This window comes from Erpetoichthys calabaricus, chromosome 14 (assembly GCF_900747795.2).
Source record: "Erpetoichthys calabaricus chromosome 14, fErpCal1.3, whole genome shotgun sequence".
NCBI lineage: Eukaryota > Metazoa > Chordata > Cladistia > Polypteriformes > Polypteridae > Erpetoichthys > Erpetoichthys calabaricus.
Window position 1 is genome coordinate 22,113,287 of NC_041407.2, and position 22,836 is coordinate 22,136,122.

The 22,836-nt window shown below is 42.8% G+C and overlaps 1 protein-coding gene across 1 annotated transcript in view; it reads left to right on the forward strand.

Moving 5' to 3' along the window:
• Positions 1 to 21,424, forward strand: part of pctp (phosphatidylcholine transfer protein) — a 42,412-nt gene extending 20,988 nt beyond the window's left edge. Inside the window, exons 3-6 of the mRNA XM_028819232.2 lie at positions 5,441 to 5,520; positions 11,239 to 11,410; positions 15,280 to 15,347; positions 20,610 to 21,424. Of these exons, the coding sequence (XP_028675065.1) occupies positions 5,441 to 5,520; positions 11,239 to 11,410; positions 15,280 to 15,347; positions 20,610 to 20,690 (401 nt within the window). The 3' untranslated portion in view covers positions 20,691 to 21,424. The remainder of the gene's footprint in view (positions 1 to 5,440; positions 5,521 to 11,238; positions 11,411 to 15,279; positions 15,348 to 20,609) is intronic.
• The last annotated feature ends 1,412 nt before the right edge of the window (positions 21,425 to 22,836 follow it).

Below are 22,836 nucleotides of genomic sequence, written 5' to 3' on the forward strand. Positions count from 1 at the left end.
TATTTCCCATCACTTACCGTAACCAGAAGTTGCTCAGTCCTGCATGAGTCATACACTTTACATAATTAGTCAAAAATGACTCTTCCCAAATGTATTTTGTTATGTCAGCATGAATTCCAAGTGTTGCTGATCTCTTGAGGGCGCAGAGCCTGCTGTCTAGAGCTCAGGGCTAATCAGGAGATTAAATTGTAGATTTAGAAGCAGATATCGAGGGATTCCTCTGAGGGGCCAAGTTGAAAAGGTGGTCCCAAGCAAATAAGGCATAGGGTGGAACAGATAAAGAGTAGCCAACCATCCATTCATTTCCCTAAGCAGATCTTATCCTGACAGCAATGTGTGTAAAGTAAAAACCAGCATACAAATGTAGATCATATGCATGAAAGCTATAAATGTGCAAGATACACATCGCAGAAGGGAAAAGGAAAGCCGAACATCCATTAGCATGTCAAACAAACCTCCAGTATACCTACAGTGTTGTGAACCTGCATCTTAATAAGCTCAAAAACTGGTGCTGTCCTCAAAAAAAGCAAAAGCCAAACCTGCACTTTACTCAGGGACTGACACCCTACAGAGTAGGCCTCACCACCGGGTAGCCTGGCCCCAAACACCAAAGGCAGGTTTACAGCCTGCACAGGCTCAAAAATGAGGCAAAGGCTTTTAAGTCACAATTATCGAAAATGAACACGAGGGAAAGAGGAAATCCATTATAAAAAATCCAGAGTGGTCTCCCCTAGACTTTCTTGTATACTCAGATATGGGGATGGATATTTGAGGAGTAAACCACAAGACAATGATTATATTTTTATATTATGTACATTAAAGAACCATCAACAACACATCAAATCAAATAAATTATATACAGTGCATCCGGAAAGTATTCGCAGCGCATCACTTTTTCACATTTTGTTATGTTACAGCCTTATTCCAAAATGGATTAAATTCATTTTTTTCCTCAGAATTCTACACACAACACCCCATAATGACAACGTGAAAAAACTTTACTTGAGATTTTTGCAAATTTAAAAAAACTGAGAAAGCACATGTACATAAGTATTCACAGCCTTTGCCATGAATCTCAAAATTGAGCTCAGGTGCATCCTGTTTCCCCTGATCATCCTTGAGATGTTTGTGCAGCTTAATTGGAGTCCACCTGTGGTAAATTCAGTTGACTGGACATGATTTGGAAAGGCACACACCTGTCTATATAAGGTCCCACAGTTGACAGTTCATGTCAGAGCACAAACCAAGCATGAAATCAAAGGAATTGTCTGTAGACCTCCGAGACAGGATTGTCTCGAGGCACAAATCTGGGGAAGGTTACAGAAAAATGTCTGCTGCTTTGAAGGTCCCAATGAGCACAGTGGCCTCCATCATCCGTAAGTGGAAGAAGTTCGAAACCACCAGGACTCTTCCTAGAGCTGGCCAGACATCTAAACTGAGCGATCGGGGGAGAAGGACCTTAGTCAGGGAGGTGACCAAGAACCCGATGGTCACTCTGTCAGAGCTCCAGCGGTCCTCTGTGGAGAGAGGAGAACCTTCCAGAAGGAAAACTGTCTCTGCAGCAATCCGCCAATCAGGCCTGTATGGTAGAGTGGCCAGACGGAAGCCACTCCTTAGTAAAAGGCACATGGCAGCCTGCCTGGAGTTTGCCAAAAGGCACCTGAAGGACTCTCAGACCATGAGAAAGAAAATTCTCTGGTCTGATGAGACAAACATTGAACTCTTTGGTGTGAATGCCAGGCGTCACGTTTGGAGGAAACCAGGCACCGCTCATCACCAGGCCAGTACCATCCCTACAGTGAAGCATGGTGGTGGCAGCATCATGCTGTGGGGATGTTTTTCAGTGGCAGGAACTGGGAGACTAGTCAGGATAAAGGGAAAGATGACTGCAGCAATGTACAGAGACATCCTGGATGAAAACCTGCTCCAGAGCGCTCTTGACCTCAGACTGGGGCGACGGTTCATCTTTCAGCAGGACAATGACCCTAAGCACACAGCCAAGATATCAAAGGAGTGGCTTCAGGACAACTCTGTAAATGTCCTTGAGTGGCCCAGCCAGAGCCCAGACTTGAATCCGATTGAACATCTCTGGAGAGATCTTAAAATGGCTGTGCACCGACGCTTCCCATCCAACCTGATGGAGCTTGAGAGGTGCTGCAAAGAGGAGTGGGCGAAACTGGCCAAGGATAGGTGTGCCAAGCTTGTGGCATCATATTCAAAAAGACTTGAGGCTGGAATTGCTGCCAAAGTTGCATCGACAAAGTATTGAGCAAAGGCTGTGAATATTTATGTACATGGGATTTCTCAGTTTTTTTATTTTTAATAAATTTGCAAAAACCTCAAGTAAACTTTTTTCATGTTGTCATTATGAGGTGTTGTGTGTAGAATTCTGAGGGAAAAAATGAATTTAAACCATTTTGGAATAAGGCTGTAACATAACAAAATGTGGAAAAAGTGATGCACTGTGAATACTTTCCAGATGCACTGTATTGAACAATTATTATAAAAGTAAAGTTGAATATATCGGACTCTGCAGCTGTATGAATAAAAGGTAAAGTACCACTTCCGGTTAGTGGAAATAGCCCAAAAGTTGATAGAAATCTACATTTTGTATTTAATACTTGTATGCAAAATTTGGTTGACCCAAGTGTACTCAAGCTATCATGTTTACACACACACACAAACAGACACACAGATATAATTCCAAAAATGGTATTTTCTGACTCAGGGAGCTCTAAAACGTCAAGATTCATGAAAATCTCGACATGGAATTTTTGGAGGATTCCAATACTTTACCTATACTTTGTATACAAGAAAGTCAGGAAGGTCTAAAACGTTGACATTTGAAAAAATGTTGAAAGTTGATAAAGTTGATAAATACAGTGTTATGTGTTTTAATAATTATTCATTTTACTTGTTTAGTTTGTCAGAAACACAAAAGAGAACTGCAATTTTGCTCAAAATGAAGTTAAAGATTTTTAAGCGCACAGAGGCCGGACGAAAAATGTGCAATGCAGCAGCATCAATGGGGTTGACTCAATCCACTCTAAAAACTGTCCAGAATCAATCAGACAAAGTTAAAAAGTCTGTAGAAAAGTGTTCTGATGTCACTGCATCAAAATTAACTCACACACAGTACTGCAATATAATAAAATGGAGAAAATGCTAAGTCTTTGGACTGTTGAAGAGCCACAACGATATATGCCTCTGTGTCAAGCACTAATTCAACAAAAAGAATTATGCTTGTTTAACCATTTGAAATAACAAGAAAGTGAGGAATTTACAGAAAACATTGTGGCATCTCGTAGTTGGTTCAAATTCACAGCATTAAATTAACGGGTGAAGCCGCAAATGTTTAAGTTCAAGTGGCCAACGGAATTTCTCAAAATGAATCCATATGAGCAGTTATGAAATGAAAGAAAATAAAAATCCAAGCAATCAATATTAGATAATTTTTTCACAAATGAATGTTGTTTGCTTCGTTTAGAATACATTTTAATTTTGGTTTATTGTATACATTTGTTATTCTCATAGTGTAAGAACACATTACACACATTATTAATTCTACCTCTGAAAATGAAGTTTTTTTTCCAACTGGTTTCTCGGAACGTCTCTACTTCATTAAGTGAGGTATTATAGTATATAAGCTCTTCTGTCTGTCAGCCTTGTCTTGAACTTGACAGTTCGCCCATAACTACCAGTTCTTAATTTCATTTCAGACCATGGATATTGCTAGCTGGAAGCTCTGTGAGATCTTTCTATAGCCTTCCCCTGCTTGGTACATCTCGATTAGTTTAATTTTCCGATCCTCAGTCAGTTGCTTAGAGGAGTCATTGGTTATGGAGGTCTGCACAATGTTTAAAGAGTCACAGAATTTACTAGCCTGTGGAATTGTTATCTGCTGGTAATTCCTAATGATCATTTCTGAGCAGACAGCAACGCCTAGTGAGCCAAGACAGTCCACATGAATGGATTAAGGAGTTCTGAGAACTTACAACAGAATGAATGCCCAAACTATTGCAAATGCAACTTTTACTCTTTTTTATTTTTACATTTTTTTCAGTTCATCATCTTAATCATAACTCTACGATAACATCTTCATAAAAATGCTGTTGTTTTAGTTTGTTTACTGTTGAAGTTGCATCTACTATTTGTTTTTTACTTCAAATACCAACAAGATATGTAATTAGGCCAGAGTTATCCAAACTTTAATCCTTTTGAACCCTTTTAATAAGCAATTAAATAAAACCAAATTCAGGCACACAAGTAATAAGGAACAAAATAGGTTTGCCTTTAAAAGTGAACAAATCAGAAAAAAGAAAAAACAGAAATAGTAGCTTAACTCCAAAGCAGAGTTCAAACAAGATAAAAGCACAAAGTGCAAGCTTAGTGCCGAAGTGGCCATAATAACAGCTGCTTTACCTTAAATAGCAAAGGGGCGGTCCCACAGCTGCAGCATCAGGTGGCCCCGCCTCTCTAGGCTCAGCACCACCTGGATAATGCAATGGATACCTTTTTGGCTCCCTTATGTTCAACCTCATTACCTATTAGGTGGTGAAGGGACGAGAGAAATAGCTAGCCAATAAGGGGATGACTAGGGGGCCAATACAGACAAGGCTGTGATGGGTAATTTAGCCAGGCTATCATGGGATACCCTACTGTTTTTCAAAGATTCCTTGAAATCTTTTATGACAACAGGTAGTAAGGACCTTGGCCCATCTGACAGATGGTGCCAGTTTTTACAAAAACCCATTCCAATGGTTTATGGATTTTCTGTTCTATTTGCGCACAGAGGAACTACATCTCTGAATGTCACTCTGAGCCCAAAGGCAGGTGCCCATTTTAGCTGTTAGACTGCCAGCCTAGTGTTTTGCATCCATTCCAAGTGAGTTCCACTTCCATCCTCTTAGCACTCTACTGTTCTTCCAGAGAGTCCACAGGCCAGAATGAAACACTGGTGGCAGTCATTAGAGTCCTGCAAGAAATGATCACAAACTGGACTAAATAATGAGCCTGTTAGGACTTCAGTTTTGAATGTCACGTGTGCTCTAATCTTCAAGAACATGAGTGAGACCATTGAACTCAAAGATGTGCACAAGGCTCCTTGTTGAGGATTCCGTCTGTGTAGGTCTCAACACACAAAGGCACAGAAAATGCAACAAAGCGTCTGCCAAAATGAAGGGCTCAAACTTCCAGCTGACAGCCCAGTCATGACCGGTGCCATTTTGTGACTTGGGGACTGATGGTGTGACAACTCATGAACAACTACTTATGCTGTTTTGTTCAGTAATGCAGATTTCAAAACTTACAGGGCTAGTGGCTGCTCCTAAAAGTGTCTTCTTCTAGTGCAATGTAATTTTGCTGTAGCTTCTGTACCAGAATGCATTGTCATGTTATTCCGATGAGAGACTGAGTTGGTCTTTTTCTTTTGGTTTTCCAGAACTCTCAGAAAAAGTCTATGATGGACAGACCATAATATACTGGGAAGTCAAATATCCCTTTCCTCTGTCGAACAGAGACGTATCCTTTTGTGGTTCATATGATATTCTGAGTTCACGCTGCTGAAAGCCCAGGGTGCCTCTGGTGTGAAGATCTGTTTTCTGAAGGGGAGGCTACCAGGCTTTTTTTTTGTTTCACAGTTGTTCTCTTGTACCCTGCTGGTTGACCAAGTGTTCCCTTCATTACACCAGTGGAAAGTTTTGTTGTACCTCCAGACTTCCTGCTTTTTTGGAGTGCATTCATGTCTTCTTGAGTTTAGTCAACAGTTGAATCATTGGCTTCTTTCATGATAATGGCCAGTCAGTGTCCTCCTCAGATCTAATTGGCCAATACTCATTGGAAGACAATCAGTTGACGAGAGACTTACTCAGAGATGTCAGCTACACAGTTGACAGAGAAGCAATCCTTCCAAACATGCGTGGAGTTTGAGCATCAAAACAAAATTATAGCAGAGGAGGGCAAGGAAACATAAAAAACTGGAGCCTGGTGGCTGCCCTTCTCTATACTCATGGTGCTCACTGGCATAGAGGATGCCCCTGCAATCCTCATCCGGTGGACAGGGGTCTCCAGATCCAAAAGAGGCCCTCATAAGATCTCTGTAAATTCAGTCGCAAAAAGATATATTTAACTTAAAAGCAGAAGAGTTATTTTATAATGGCTCACTCAAAAGGGAACACAAACAAGTAGCAACACTGCCCAGTTCCAGTGGGAATCTGAACTTACTGTATGTTTGGACTCAGCCAATATCAGTCATCTCCAACAGCAAGATAAAGAAGTATTAATAGAGAGAATATGTTAGACTCTAACATCCTAACAGAAAGGATACTAAACAAAACATAGTAATGCATATTTACAAACATATACACACACACACACACATATACAGTGCATCCGGAAAGTATTCACAGTGCATCACTTTTTCCACATTTTGTTATGTTACAGCCTTATTCCAAAATGGATTAAATTCATTTTTTTCCTCAGAATTCTACACACAACACCCCATAATGACAACGTGAAAAAAGTTTACTTGAGATTTTTGCAAATTCATTAAAAATAATAAAAATTGAGAAAGCACATGTACATAAGTATTCACAGCCTTTGCCATGAAGCTCAAAATTGAGCTGCGGTGCCTCCTGTTTCCCCTGATCATCCTTGAGATGTTTCTGCAGCTTAATTGGAGTCCACCTTGTGGTAAATTCAGTTGACTGGACATGATTTGAAAAGGCACACACCTGTCTATATAAGGTCCCACAGTTGACAGTTCATGTCAGAGCACAAACCAAGCATGAAGTCAAAGGTATTGTCTGTAGACCTCCGAGACAGGATTGCCTTGAGGCACAAATCTGGGGAAGGTTACAGAAAAATTTCTGCTGCTTTGAAGGCCCCAGTGAGCACAGTGGCCTCCATCATCCGTAAGTGGAAGAAGTTCGAAACCACCAGGACTCTTCCTAGAGCTGGCCGGCCATCTAAACTGAGCGATCGGGGGAGAAGGGCCTTAGTCAGAGAGGTGACCAAGAACCCGATGGTCACTCTGTCAGAGCTCCAGAGGTCCTCTGTGGAGAGAGGAGAACCTTCCAGAAGAACAACCATCTCTGCAACAATCCACCAATCAGGCCTGTATGGTAGAGTGGCCAGACGGAAGCCATTCCTTAGTAAAAGGCACATGGCAGCCCGCCTGGAGTTTGCCAAAAGGCACCTGAAGGACTCTCAGACCATGAGAAAGAAAATGGTCTGATGATACAAAGATTGAACTCTTTGGTGTGAATGCCAGGCATCACGTTTGGAGGAAACCAGGCACCGCTCATCACCAGGCCAATACCATCCTTACAATGAAGCATGGTGGTGACAGCATCATGTTGTGGTGATGTTTTTCAGTGGCAGGGACTGGGAGACTAGTCAGGATAAAGGGAAAGATGACTGCAGCAATGTACAGAGACATCCTGGATGAAAACCTGCTCCAGAGCGCTCTTGACCTCAGACTGGGGCGACGGTTCATCTTTCAGCAGGACAACGACCCTGATACTTTCCGGATGCACTGTATATTGTAGCAGTAGAGGCATGTGTCCACCTCTTGAACCCTCAGGTACCACTCCAAACACCAGGTAATTGTACAATAGTACAGTGCACCAAGTACCCTCCACTCCACACTACTCATATAAATCAACTCTCTATTCACAATACCAATCCTCCTCTCCCAGACACTTAGCCACCCTACCTCCCAGCTCAGCTCAGTGTCTGGGCTTTCCCAGAGTCCTTTTATACACCCTGACCCGGAGGTGTTCCTGCCCAACAGTCCACAATTCCTTATTCCTTCCAGGTCAGAATAAACAGTCCTTTTCTTCAACCTGGAAGTACGTCATCTCTCCTGTTCACGTGATCAGGACGTACTTCCAGGTTATAGGGCACATACGAGTCCACGGGCCACCCAACAGCGACTCCCAGTGGTCCCCAGGATATCCAGCAGGGCTGTGTATAAAAACTACATAGTCCATGAGACCCTGCTGGAATTCGGGGCCCGTCCATGCTGTCGGGAGAGCTCCTCCTGGCGGCCTGGGGGTGAGGGCCGGAATATAAAGCCGGCAATCCATCACAATATATAATATAACTAGCCATGTGCGCCCAACTACGTTGCACGTGTTAAAGTTGTCTGTGAAGGGCTCCCTGTTTAAACGCGGCTGCCAGTCGTGAACTGGGCCCTTTGTTGCACAGCATTATGATTTTTTATAAGGGAAACAAAATTACAAAAGAAAACCCTTGGACATTGATTCGATAGGAACGGCCTACTCGGAATCACTGTCCGAATAGTAATTATGTGGTGGTGGAGGAGCATTTCTGCTTCTCTCCATTCACAGTTCGTCTCATTTTGACGACGCAGTCGTTTCCTGTTACGATCTCTTCTCAACCTTTCTCCAATCTCGCAGGTTGCTTTGTGGCAATCCAAAGAGTAAGGCAATATACACAGAGCAGTGGTTATAAAAGGGGGACACATAGGTATCCAGGCTCTTTAAAGCATAAATAGGGATCACTTCACTGACATGTGAGCAAGCCACGGTACAAGTGTGAAATGCGCAGCACTCGCCGGCTACAACGTAACAATAATAATTTCCGGAACGTGCTGTTACATTGTCATTCATTTTACCCACTGTCTTTCTTTCATTCATATGTTACGTAGGCACGTACCTTTTATCTTCGGCAATCTCATTCTCTAACCAGGCCTCAGGAGCTGACCAGCGTAACACTGTCCACCACCCCTTTCGTTATTCCGGCACATTGTTGTCATCCGTGAGTAACAACAACGTACTAAACTGGAAGGTGGTCTACGCATGCATGGAATTTGCGGACAAACAAAGATCAAGATCCAAATGAAGATTATATATAAAGATATATATTTATTATATATTATATAGTATATATATAGAAAATATATATACTAATCAGCCACAACATTAAAAGCACTGATAGGTGAAGTGAATAACTTGGATTTTCTTGTTACAATGGCATCTGTAAAGTGCAGGGATATATTTGTCAGCAAGTGAGCAGGCAGCTCTTGAAGGTGATTTGTTAGAAGCAGGAAAAACAGGCAAGTGTAAGGATCTGAACAACCTTGACAGAGGAGTGATTGTGATGGCTAGACAACTAGATCAGAGCATCTCCAAGACAGCTGGGCTTGTGGGGCGTTCCTGATATGCAGTGGTTAGTATCTACCAAAAGTGATCCAAGGAAGGACAACTTGTGAACCGGCAACAGGGTTATGGGCCCCCACGACTCATTAATGGGCATGGGGAGTGAAGGCAGGCTTGTCTGATCTGATCCCACAGAAGAGCTACTGTAGCACAAATTGCTGATAAACTTAATGCTGGCCATGAAAGAAAGGTGTCAGAACACAGAATACATTGCCACTTGCTTTGTATGGGGCTGTGTAGCCGCTCGCTAGTCAGAATGCCCATGCTGGCCCCTCTCCACCACCAAAAGCACCTACAATAGGCACGTGTGTATAAGAACTGAACCAGGCCTCAATGGAAGAATGTGGTCTGCGCTTATGAATCACATTTTCTTTTAGATCATTTAGATGGCTAGGTGCATGCGTGTCATTTACCTGAAGAAGAGATTGCAGCCAGATGCACTATGGGAAAAAAGTAAGCCAGCAGAGGTAGTATGATGCTCTGGACAATATTCTGCAGAGAAATTTTGGGCCCTGGCAATCATGTGGATGTTACTTTGACACATACCACCATACATACCATAGTCTAAAGTTAGTAACACACAATATACGCCACTTTATTGCAACGGTATTCCCTGATGGCAGTGGCCTCTTTCAGCAGGACAATGTGCCCTGGCACATTGCAAAAATTGTTCAGGAATTGTTTGAGGTACAAGACAAAGAGTTCGAGGTGTTGACTTGACCTTTATATTCCCCAGACCTCAGTCCTATCGAACATCTGTGGGATGTACTGGGGAAATAAAAGTCTGATCCATGGAGGACTCACCTCGTAACTTACATAACTTAATGGCTCTGTTACTCACGTCTCAGTGGCAGATACCATAGAACACCTTTGGAGATCATGTAGAGTTCAAGCCTCTGTGGGTCAGAGATTTTTTGGCACCAGGAGTGGGACATGCATGATATTTGGTAGGTGGTTTTAATGTTGTGGCAGATCGGTGTATAAAAATTAAAACAGGCATCGAAATAAACCAATCATAATGCAATGCACAAAACAAATTGTATCCCCCACTAAAACCTCACCACCCCTACACATCTAAAACAAATTAAACACAAAGACAAAGTCCACACCTGATGTGCCAAAAAGACAGCCCAGTTTTTATATGGTTAATGAAAGAAGCAATGTTGACTCGATTTTAAAGCTGTCATGAACCTTTGTATAACTGAAACGGTTGTAACTATTTGAAAATGAAAGGCAGATGGCACAATAGCCAGGAAAAATGAACTGGAATGATCTGACTGCATGTGTTGTGAAGATGCAGCAAGCTGCAGGAGCACAGTCTCATTTCAGGTGACCACCATTGGGATGAATTGTGAAGCCATGGTAAGAGGAGTGAGGGTAAAATCGTGGGCTGCAGAAGGCTGATGTCTGAATGTTGTGAATGAGTAGTATTTTTCCTAAGTGCAAATCTTTCTCAGTTTTTGTATCTCTTTCACACTTGTTCTTTGACTTTGAGTTGTGTTTTGTGTCTTGGCCGTGTCTCCTTAGTGAGTTGATTTTCCTGGTTTCCAACTTTTTGAGTGTCCTTAGCCTTCATCTACTGGTTTTTCTAATTCTTCTGCTAAATAAAACTTGTGATGAGGACTAAACATTTACAATGCAAGTTCAGGTATATTTAGTTGTTTCATTTGTGAGACAGGAACATAGACATCATTGGAAGACTTTTATGAATTGGAAAGCTTTTATGAATTTTGTGTTATGCCAGTGGTGGTCCTCATGAAGTGTCATTATAACAGTCCACTTGAGTTGATCACGGTGGGGCTCAGGAAGCAGTTGCTAGATCTTGGGCACCTCCATTGCCTTGTATGCTACTTTCATTGACTATTGTGAGCTGAGCAGTGTGTGGGGAGAAGCCACTGTATCATCTTTATGGGCACCATAGCCTTGCCATTGGGCATGACAACATGTTAATCAAACTAGTGTAAGCAACTGTCATGTCAGTCATTTTCCAACCTGCTATATGTATATTAATAAATAATTTTTAAAAATACAAACATCCTTAACCTGTCTATCACAGTACACTTATATTCGTGAGATGCGGGAGCTGAAGGTGAATGGAAGAAGAATCTGGGTCACTTTGGCGAAGAATGTGTCCGTCCCTCAGTGTCCAGAGAAGTCCTCTGTTATAAGAGTCCAAGACTACAAGCAGAGCCTTGCGATGGAGAGCGACGGCGAGGTGGGGACCAGAGGTTGGTTTTGACAGAACAATGGACCTTTGCTGCAGGAGGAGGGAGTTGAGAAAATATGGTGGTATTGGTGGGGTAGTGGTTGCCACACCAGTGCCTCCATGTGGATGCATTGCCTACTTGTTCTTTTATGGGTAGGAAAGCATCTGACCTGCTGGTTTTCAATCCTTAATTATTCAATTATTTTGATCTTGATTATCCTAAATTTCAGTTCAATTGCAAACCATTTGATCTATTAGGACTTCTCAATGTCTGCTTCTCTTGAACATAACCCATCTATCTGTTTCCTAACTCTTCTTCAGGATTAAGAGTGTTGGCAGCTTTGGATACAAAGCTGGCACCTGAATTTGGAGGCCAGTCCACACAAAGGGCCCACTCCTTCATGTACCAACATTCACTCATGCAACACCGGTTTAGAGTCTCCGTTTAAAGTAACCTGAACATCCCTTTTGATTGACATTGAACATAGAGAAAAATTCAAGTGAACACTGGGAAAATATACAACCTTAACCTAGACAGCATTTGAACCCACATCTGTAGAGCTGAAAAACAATGGCAGTGACCGCTGTGCCATCCCTATTGAACTTATTGTATCACTGTCAAGAGATGCCAGCTGACCCTTGGACCACTTATTTAAGGAAACCTTTTTATAGCCCGGCTGCCTTTTTCATGTGGCATCTGTTTCTAATGCAGGAAGCTGCCTTCAGCTAAACTGCGCAGAAAGTGGTACCATTAGTGACTTCATCCAGCCCAGAGAGTCCTCGCTGCCAGTGTGCATCCTCTGGTTAAGGGTGAGTACCTGACTAGGCATCCCTGAGTAAACATCCTGCCTGTCCATCTGCTCCTCTAATCTCCATTCTGGTGCCATCATGCCATGTGGGGACCATTCATCTTGGAGGTTTCTATTACAGGATCACAGAAAGCTCAGCTGGCACGACTGGGTACAAGAGAGTTAGACGTATAACATATACGTCTGGTGACAATTGGGAGTGAATTTTGCTTAGTATTGGACAATTGGATGGCTCACTGAGTGGCACATTTCTAAACTAATCCAATGCCTCATGAAGGTGGCATTCAAAGTAAGGGCAGGGATTTTGAACTGCAGAGATCAGTGGTGCCCTTGTTGGTCAGTGGTCTGATGGAGAGCAAACTTCTATTTAAGGTGAACAGTCAGAAAGTCTTGTAAATATCTCTACTAAACATATAAATCTGAGTCGCGTGTGCAGAGCCTAACCTGATGCAAAGGATAACAACTTCTCCATAGCATCAGATTATAAATTGGCATTCTACGGCATAAATGGACGAGTGGCAAATGTGAATGACACGTTGTCACCCGTGCTGTGTGTGCTCGCTGTTGTTTGCCATTATGACGATAGTGTACGAGTCGATGTATGGTTGAAATGACTGACAGCTATGCTTGTGAAAATATGAACTGAAAAATAAGCCTTTGAAGTAAACGATGTGCCACACTCCGTCAAAAGGACTGCCGTTAAGAGAGCTGATAACGAAGAGCCACAGGAGATGCAGATTTTAGTGCTCAAAATCTGCTTAACAACACCAGTAAAGCACAGACAAGGCAGCACAACATCCACGTTCTGACTGCACGTCTAAATGAGTAACTAAAGAAATTTGACATCACTGTCTTAACTGGAAATGCAAACATGCTGCGACAAAATTGCTGCAGTGTTTTAACACATATATCCATCGACCACAAAACTTATCTAGAATCTATTTCCTGATGTTGTGTCATATAGTGATAAAATAGTTAAAATGACACAAAGATATTGTAGCAGGAAAAAAAAAACTTCTTGAACATGTGGAGCCCAGGATCTGCGGTAACCTACGTGTGTGTGTGTCTGTCCCCACTGTCAAAGCACTCATTACGACATGCAAATTTATTAGGCTTTAGTCTTCTTGTGATACTGAGCTCCTGAATGGATAACAGCAATTTCAGGTGTTTTATTTTCTCTCAACGTCAAGTCTTTTGTTCGGTATCTTTTACTCTCTCCCTGAAACCTCGGCAGTGTTTTAAAGCACACGGACTGGAGAAATGTAGTGGGTGTTTTTGGAAGAAGCTGATAGAAGAAAGCAAGAAGATAGGGCTTTACTTGAACATCAAGAAGACCAAGATCATGACTATCGCCAACGAGAAAGTCCAAATAACAATCAACCATGAAGAAATAGAAGTGGTTGACAGCTTCGTTTCATTTGGGTCCCTCACTGATCACAGTGGAGGTTCAACAACAGATATCAAGGGTCGCAACCATGGTGAGTATGGACCAAACATGGAAGTGCAAGGACATCTCAGTCACCATCAAACAAAGACTGATCACTGCCATTGTGTTCCCAATTACAACATATGGTTGCAAGACATGGATACTCATAAAAGCATCCATCCATCCATTATCAAACCTGCTATATCCTAACTACAGGGTCACGGGATTCTGCTTAAGCCAATCCTAGCCAACACAGGGCGCAAGGCAGGAAACAAACCCCAGGTAGGGTGCCAGCCCACCGCAGGGCGCACATACACACACATGGGACAATTTAGGATCGCCAATCCACCTAACCTGCATGTCTTTGGATTGTGGGAGGAAACCCACTGTGAAATAACGAGCCTCAACACACTAAAGAAGGTTTGGGGCAGCCACCCGTATATTGCTCCTAGCTGCAAAAGGATTATAAGTTCACAAATGATGTTGCTAGATTGAGTTCCCGACTTGAACTGAACTTGGTTTGGCAATATGGAGAATTTATAGTCTGTAACCCGGAAGTGACTTCAGTGTGGGAGCCGGAACCGGAAGTGACATCGACTCAGGCAGGTTTTCCTGCCTATTTGATCTGCAGAATTAACAGAAACAGGTTTAGAGCACCCCGCCACCCCCTGGCCCGGCGGGTAATCACCTCCACTAGGTCCATTCAGCTCGCTCCTAGTCGCACGTGTGTGACACCACGCAGACACGGGGAGAACATGCAAACTCCACGCAGGGAGCGAACCTGGGTCTCCTAACTACGAGGCAGCAGCGCTACCACTGTGCCACCGTGCCGCCCCTCATAAAAGCAGATAGAATAAAAATCGATGCCTTTAAGCAGTGGTGCCGGAGAAGACTTCTACGAATCCCATGGACAGCTAGGATTACCAACAAAGATGTTCTTAATCATATAAACCCAGAGTTGTCCCTGGAAGGCAAGATCACCAGACAGAAACTGACATATTTTGGACATGTGATGAGGGCGAATTCCCTAAAAAAGGAGTTGCTACTCGGAATGATTACATTGATTACATCTTGCCTGAAGAAGGGGCCTGAGTTGCCTCGAAAGCCTGCATATTGTAATCTTTTTAGTTAGCCAATAAAAGGTGTCATTTTGCTTGGCTTTTCTCTACATTCATAATGGCTAACACGGTACAACACCCTAGTACTACTCGGAATGGAGAAGCAAGGGAGGCCAAAGGCCCGTTGGCTGGATGGCATCAAGTATGACATGGGAATTAACATCAAGCAACCGAAAGAAGCTGTGGAAAACATGGATGCATGGCGTGGAATGGCAGACAGAGTATCCAAGGGTCGGACACGACTGAATGGATAGTAGAAGTAGTTTAGGAAAGCAGCCCTGTGGGCGGAGCCTTTGCAGTGCAGGATTTCACCGCTACTCACTACACACTTTTTAACGGGTGGTCCGCATTTGAGAATCACGTCTGGCCCCTCGAGGCTGGACAAGAAGTGACCCTGGGCACACTTATTACATTTAATTGGTGTAAAATGCAGGTCTTTGGGACTGGAGGCAAGCCACTCCAAATTTGATTAGTGACAATGGCCGCCATGGCTGGATGATTTTATCTGTGTCTTTTTTTTTTTTTTATTCTTTTGCAGTATACATGAACTACTTTGATAACCCCGGAGGGATGATCCCATCGTGGCTTATAAATTGGGCAGCCAAGGTCAGTAGAAAGAAACCACAAAGTCCACTTCCAGTTTTATATATTTTTATATATTTTTTTTATATTTTGTGACGCCTTCGCCTTAAGTGCCAGCTGTGCTGTTTAGTTTTGTGTCGTAGTGTCATGTGGTTATGGGTACTACGAGACGCTCCATATACAGCTTCACCCCCCTTTGGAAGTTTTCCTATTTTATGTTTTTGCAACATTAAATCAGTGGATTTAAATTTGGCTTTTAACACTGATCAACAGAAAAAACATTCTTTAAAGGACTCCTCCAGTCAAACATTATATATTTTTTATATTTTACTGACCCCATGTAGTGATGGCCAAGAAAAAATTTGAATCTCATGTTTTCATGCAGAACAGAAATAACAAAAGTTTATGCTTGAGTGAAAGCGTATGGTGACCAATGCTGGAAACCTGGTCAAAAACTTCCATGAATAGATCTCATTTTACTTACATAATCCACATGTCATATCATTCAGTCGAATGTCCACAATGTGCAAAACGCAGGCGTTTTTTTTTTTTGCTAAAATTATTGTCAACTTCCAAGGTGGTGAATGGTTTAGATAGACGCTGTACAACAATAATTTGCTCGTCATTTGAGAGGCATTGCATATGGCTACTCTCTCACAGATCCAGCATCTCGCTTTTGAGCCCTACATGGCATGTGGACATTCTACTTGTGTCTATGTGGGTTCTCTGATTTTCCCCCCTACATGCCAAAGGAATTAAGCTGAGGCTACCTGTAAATTCTGAACTGGCTGGATGAGTGTGCCCAGTAATGCATTGGCACCCCAGGTGAACTCTTCCAATTCAGCAGTTTATTTAATGAGCTGAAGGAAGATCTCATGATGCAGCACTTTGATTTATTCTGCATGGTGCACTTTGCAGGTTCACATTGGGGTCCAGAACTTGATGTCAGGTGTAACCATGCCATGGAATGCCCCACACTCCAATGTTGTTTGGAGCCCCTAGTACAGTGATTCCCATCCTTTTCTATGCCCCGTACCAAAAAATATTTGATTTATGTTTGCACCCCCTACAAAAGTAATATCACAATTGAAGATGAAGAAGTCAAATTTTTCATTTTGGAACCACATACAGTACTGCGGGTGAACAATTTGAAGTTAAAAAAAATTAAGCTTTTAACTAAAATATAAACTGAGCAATTTACCTTTATAAATCTCAATAAACTTGTAATTGTCTCCCCATGAGGCTTTGACACTCCATCTGGGGGTTGAGGTATCCCATGAAGCATTAAGTGCCAAGACGAACTGACACACGATCGGTGATTAAGGAGTTTAGGGGAAATGGAGTCCCCCGCTAAGCAATGAAATACAGTTGACAAGTCTCGTCCCCCGATGACACCTGCACAGTTAACATTACTGCGCTACCGCCGGGCCTGCCAGCAGGAGAGATGGGCCGAGGATAAGCAGCAAGTGTTACATCCAATTCAGTCCCCCTTGCAACCCACCCCAACACAAGGGCAAAAATTTCAGTCAAACCTTGAAATCGGTGACATTGTACAGAAATCAGTGTTAGAATTCGCCCTTCTCTACGGATCATCTCAAGGTCCAAAGTCCTTTTTCTTAAAAAAGATTTATTCACCTCTAATAATGCTCGGCCCACAGCGAGGAGCCCCCTGAGAACGGGTGTGGAGTACTTTGCCTGTTCACATTGGTTTCCGCGGATGGCTACAGTAGTCCAGAACTTGATGTCAGGTGTCACCCTGCTAGGGAATGCCTGACACTCAGATGTTGGCGTGGACCCCCTAGTACTGCGGCTCTTTCACAGGTGACAATTGTGTGTGCAATGCTTATCATAGAACAGGAGCACAAACTAAAAAATGCCCTATAAGTGACAGCACACAGCAAGACACCAATTGCACCACAGGAATGTCAGACAATGCACCTCACTCTATTTTGGTGAACTGCAATGCAGCCTTCCTCTTTGTCAGTCCCCCTAAACTGTTATGTCACACCCCCTGGGGGTCAGCCCCACCACCTCGAAATTTTGGGCCCCTGACAATTATGGCTGAGCACCTGAACCCCCTGCTCTGTACTATGAAAATTTTGCCTCCCCAAGCTGATCAAGTGATGTGCCAATGCTACACTCAAACTTAACGTCAATCACATTGAAATTTCGCACAACCGTAATTAAATTTATATAATATCGTATCACATGTCGTGTCACATGATGTGTGGAGGGTCTGGTAGCTCTGAATTAAAATTACTAACAGAGTCAACGTATCTTTTTGCAGCGTTTTTATTTCTGTATGTGTATCTCATGATATGATATCAATGATCACAGTGCCCACCTTCGGACCTTAACATCTACATCATACTCATTCCTGATGTGCATCGCCTCATCTTTCAAATGATGTGACGGACCCATTGAATATTTTGCATCTACATTTGCACAAGAGGCTGAGATCTCCTCCGTGCTCATGCTCCTAAAGTTTAAAATTGGACAAAAAAAAAGGCGACTTATGTTGTTTAGGCTTTCAAAACACCCAGACAATCCTGAAATGAAGGAATCCATCATAACGTTAAACGTGCCTCTACTGAATTTTACTTCTGGATTTTGGGATTCCTCGTCATCTGCCTCTGCATCAGATCCGTCGGACTCAATGAGACGTCTTGGTCTTTTGCGACGCCAATTTGATTTGAACACTGCAGGGATTTCCATTTCATTTGCCGCAGCTTTAGGCTCACTCTGCTCAGGGCCTCTGACATGTGTCGTGGTTGCTTCCCCCTGACAGCAGCTCTGTGGGGGTTCACCAGATTGGGGATCCCTGCCCTAGTAGTTCATAGGTGGATCAGAGGTGAGGGAGAGACACAGCGGCAGGATTAGACTTATTGAAAAGTGCCAAAAGTGCAAGTTTATTCCTCACATAAGCAAGTGTCACTGTGCAAATTAGGTGGTCTTAAACAGCCTTCAGGAGACTACTGAATTGTCATACATAGAAACAGAAATCAATTAAATAAAACCCTGCTGTAACAAATTGGAGAAACAGAACAGAAACAGTCTATCCACAGAGCAGGCCCTCGGCCCGTGAATGGAGCCACATCACAACCATTATGTTTACCAGACAAGTAAAACCAGGGCCTTTGTGTTCGCTCCTCTCACTCCATCATCACGTCACATTTCACTCAACAACTTCACGTTTCCTCTGCTCTGCGTCAGCAGACGTGACTCTGTCCCTACGCTGACCTCAGACTCCTGGGCATCCCCTCGGTACCTGCAGAGCTCTCATTAGACCCCCGCTCTCAGCAGTTTTGACCCCTGCTCTCATGGATGCCACACAATACAATACAATTTATTTTTATATAGCCCGAAAATCACACAAAAAGTGCCACAGTGGGCTTTAACATGCCCTGCCTTTTGACATCCCCCCAGTCTTGACTCTCTAAGAAGACGTGGAAAAACTCCCAAAAAACCCATGTAGGGAAAAAAATGGAAGAAACCTTGGGACAGGCAGTTCAAAGAGAGACCCCTTTCCAGGTATGTTGGGCGTGAAGTTGTTGTCAAAAAAAAGGGGTCAATATAATACAATACACAGAACAAAACACAAGTAATCTTCAATAGAACATAATAGTGCAATAGTAATATTACAAGTACAGAGCAGAATTCAACAGTAGATGATATCACGTAATAGGATTTGGATTTGTTCAGAGTCCTGGAGACCTCAGCCATCAAGCTGCCTCCCCCTATTGGCCAATCCATGGCTGAGACAGTGCTGACCAGTCAATCTAATGAAAGGACCCCTTTACCCAATGATTCCTGTGATCCTCCATCAGAGATGACTTTACCTTAGGCAGGCAGACAACTTGGAAGGCGGGCAGTGGCACCAAGTGCCACATTTGAGTACAGAGAAGAGAAACAGAATAGGTGAGGGTCAGTAACAAATTCTAACTCTCATATTACTTATGTTTTAGTGGTAATGACTAACAACTGAGATGCAGTCTGTACAGTTAATCAGCAGCTCTAGTCGGGGTGTGCTAAACTGAAATAGTGAGTCTTCAGCTGGGATTTAAAAGCTGAGAACAAAGGGGCAACTCTTATAGTAGCAGGCAGACCATTCCATAGTTTAGGGGCCCTGTAACTAAAAGCTGGACCTCCCACTGTTATTTTATTAATCCTTGGATTCATAAGCAGACCGGCATCTTGAGATCTTAATGTGTGCTCTGGTTTGTAAGTCATGATAAGTTCAGATAAGTAAGCTGGACCTCGGCCATTTAAGGCTTTATATGTTAAAAGGAGGATTTTGAAATCTGCCCTAAACTTAACCGGGAGCCAGTGTTAGGGTTTAAGAACTGGAGTTATGTGTTGCTATTTTCTTGTTCTTGTGATAAGTCTTGCAGCAGCATTTTGGATTAACTTGAAGCTGTATAAAAAACAGTTTGAACAACCATACTTAAGCAGAGAACAACCAATTCAGTCCATTAGTCTCTTGCCTCATTTGTTTCCTTTCTGTCTCCACTTCTGATCTCCATTGGCCTCACTTTTCATTCTCCATTTCTTTATTCTCTACACTTACAATGCCCTCTTTATATGTGCGCTAGTTTAACCCCTGGCCACCACAACAGATGAAGCACATCAACTGACGTCCCCCAACCGTTGATCACTTAAACAAGACTGCACGTGCACGCAATCATGATCACCTCGAATTATGCCAACAAGGTAAGCATGGAAAACCATTCAAACCTGTTAAGATCTCCAGTCAGCGACATGCCATGTCACACTTGACACTTTGGCATGGTAGGTCGGTGTCTCCTCCTGTGCCAGTTTTTTATTGCTCCCCGCCAAATTGAATTTCTGCGCAGATGATCATATGAAAGAAGGCGCATGACAGCATCCAAGAGCTGTTTTCAAAGGGTTCAACCACCTGGATAGTTTTGACGTTTTACATTTCCATCAGTTGTCACTAAAGTGCACAAGGAGCACAAAATAATGAATTGCAAATATGCCCTTTAAGCCACAGTTTTGAGTGTGAAAGAGTGTCAAAAGCAAGCAATTCCTCCAGAGACTTGACCTTTATCCTTGGATTTCCTGACTTCTCCCCCATCTGCCAAGCAGCAGCCTTTGAATCCTAAGTGGAGGGTGTCCAGCTGTTTTCATTTGGCAGTCCTTTGAAGTTTGGCCCATTTTGCCCCCCAGGGGAGCGGAGTCTGGTGCAGGGGTGTGGTGGCTTGCTTGCTTGGTGTTCACAGCAGCGGCGCTGATCCTTGCTGATCCTCTTCTCTCTTGCCTCCACAGAGCGGTGTGCCCTCCTTTCTGACGGACATGAAGAAGGCCTGTAAGAATTATGCTGCCTTTCAACAGCGAGCGGGGAGATAGTGGCCGAGAAGCCACGCCAAACTTGCCTGTCCATTCTGCATAGTGCAGATTTTGTATTTCTGTTTTGTGGGAAATGCTGCTGTCTCTGCAGTTTGGAGTGACGAGGCAGATTGTACTGTATTCTCTAAAGCATGGTGAGCAGCTTGAAGTGTTCTGGCTGGGTTGCTGTGGGGCTGTGTGCTTCCGGCTGTCCTGAAATGCTGTATCTCAAATCTCATAGATTTTTTTTTATATCTCACGAAGCAGGTGAACACTGTTTTTATGTTCACTGCTTAATGTGACAGCTTTTTTTACATATTAGAATGCTGATTGAAAACAAGACATGTAGGCATTAGTAATCAGTTTTGATGGATTTTATAAAATGAGATGATGAATAGATCACGAGCAGGAGACCCCCTCACATCGGGTTTGAGGTAGTGGCCAAAAAAAAAGTACCACAAATGCCATACAGTGGCATCAAAATGGCTAGTAGACATAAATGTATGCAATTTAATAACATCCACACTTCTGCAAGAGAGGTGCAGCTTATGGAGAAAGCCAGTCCACCCATGCATGTTTCATGGAGGGACTACACATTAGGCTGTGCTTCATTCCAGCATCTCCTCAAAGTGCTCGATGCCGTACACAGGTTGGAGATTCTAATGTTTATCAAACTGTTGGGGTTCTCTGAGGTCAGAAAATGGGTGAACAGATGGAGATTAATATATTGATAATAAACAATCAGTTGTATACAACTTTGTTTTGTTGTTGTTTTTTTGTGTTATATTAAACAAGAGAGCGAGGGAGGAGGACTTTAGAGGTGTTTCAGTCTGGACTTGATGCTATTTTGGTGAAACTTGATGAATAGGATCAACAAGCTAGTCAGGCTAAATGGCCTGTTCTCATCACAATTGTTCTAAAAGGATTGTAGATTGGAGCTGAAATCAGTTACTGCTGAAGGGAAGTGGGATTGTTGTTTGCAAACGAGCAAAACTGCAGAGAAACCAAAGCAAAAGTAGCAGCATTAGAAACAACACAATGTCTATCTACTATATAATGCCTTTCATATCTACAGTGGTGTGAAAAACTATTTGCCCCCTTCCTGATTTCTTATTCTTTTGCATGTTTGTCACACAAAATGTTTCTGATCATCAAACACATTTAACCATTAGTCAAATATAACACAAGTAAACACAAAATGCAGTTTGTAAATGGTGGTTTTTATTATTTAGGGAGAAAAAAAAATCCAAACCTACATGGCCCTGTGTGAAAAAGTAATTGCCCCCTGAACCTAATAACTGGTTGGGCCACCCTTGGCAGCAATAACTGCAATCAAGCGTTTGCGATAACTTGCAATGAGTCTTTTACAGCGCTCTGGAGGAATTTTGGCCCACTCATCTTTGCAAAATTGTTGTAATTCAGCTTTATTTGAGGGTTTTCTAGCATGAACCGCCTTTTTAAGGTCATGCCATAGCATCTCAATTGGATTCAGGTCAGGACTTTGACTAGGCCACTCTAAAGTGTTCATTTTGTTTTTCTTCAGCCATTCAGAGGTGGATTTGCTGGTGTGTTTTGGGTCATTGTCCTGTTGCAGCACCCAAGATCGCTTCAGCTTGAGTTGACGAACAGATGGCCGGACATTCTCCTTCAGGATTTTTTGGTAGACAGTAGAATTCATGGTTCCATCTATCACAGCAAGCCTTCCAGGTCCTGAAGCACCAAAACAACCCCAGACCATCACACTACCACCACCATATTTTACTGTTGGTATGATGTTCTTTTTCTGAAATGCTGTGTTCCTTTTACGCCAGATGTAACGGGACATTTGCCTTCCAAAAAGTTCAACTTTTGACTCATCAGTCCACAAGGTATTTTCCCAAAAGTCTTGGCAATCATTGAGATGTTTCTTAGCAAAATTGAGACGAGCCCTAATGTTCTTTTTGCTTAACAGTGGTTTGCGTCTTGGAAATCTGCCATGCAGGCCGTTTTTGCCCAGTCTCTTTCTTATGGTGGAGTCGTGAACACTGACCTTAATTGAGGCAAGTGAGGCCTGCAGTTCTTTAGACGTTGTCCTGGGGTCTTTTGTGACCTCTCGGATGAGTCGTCTCTGCGCTCTTGGGGTAATTTTGGTCGGCCGGCCACTCCTGGGAAGGTTCACCACTGTTCC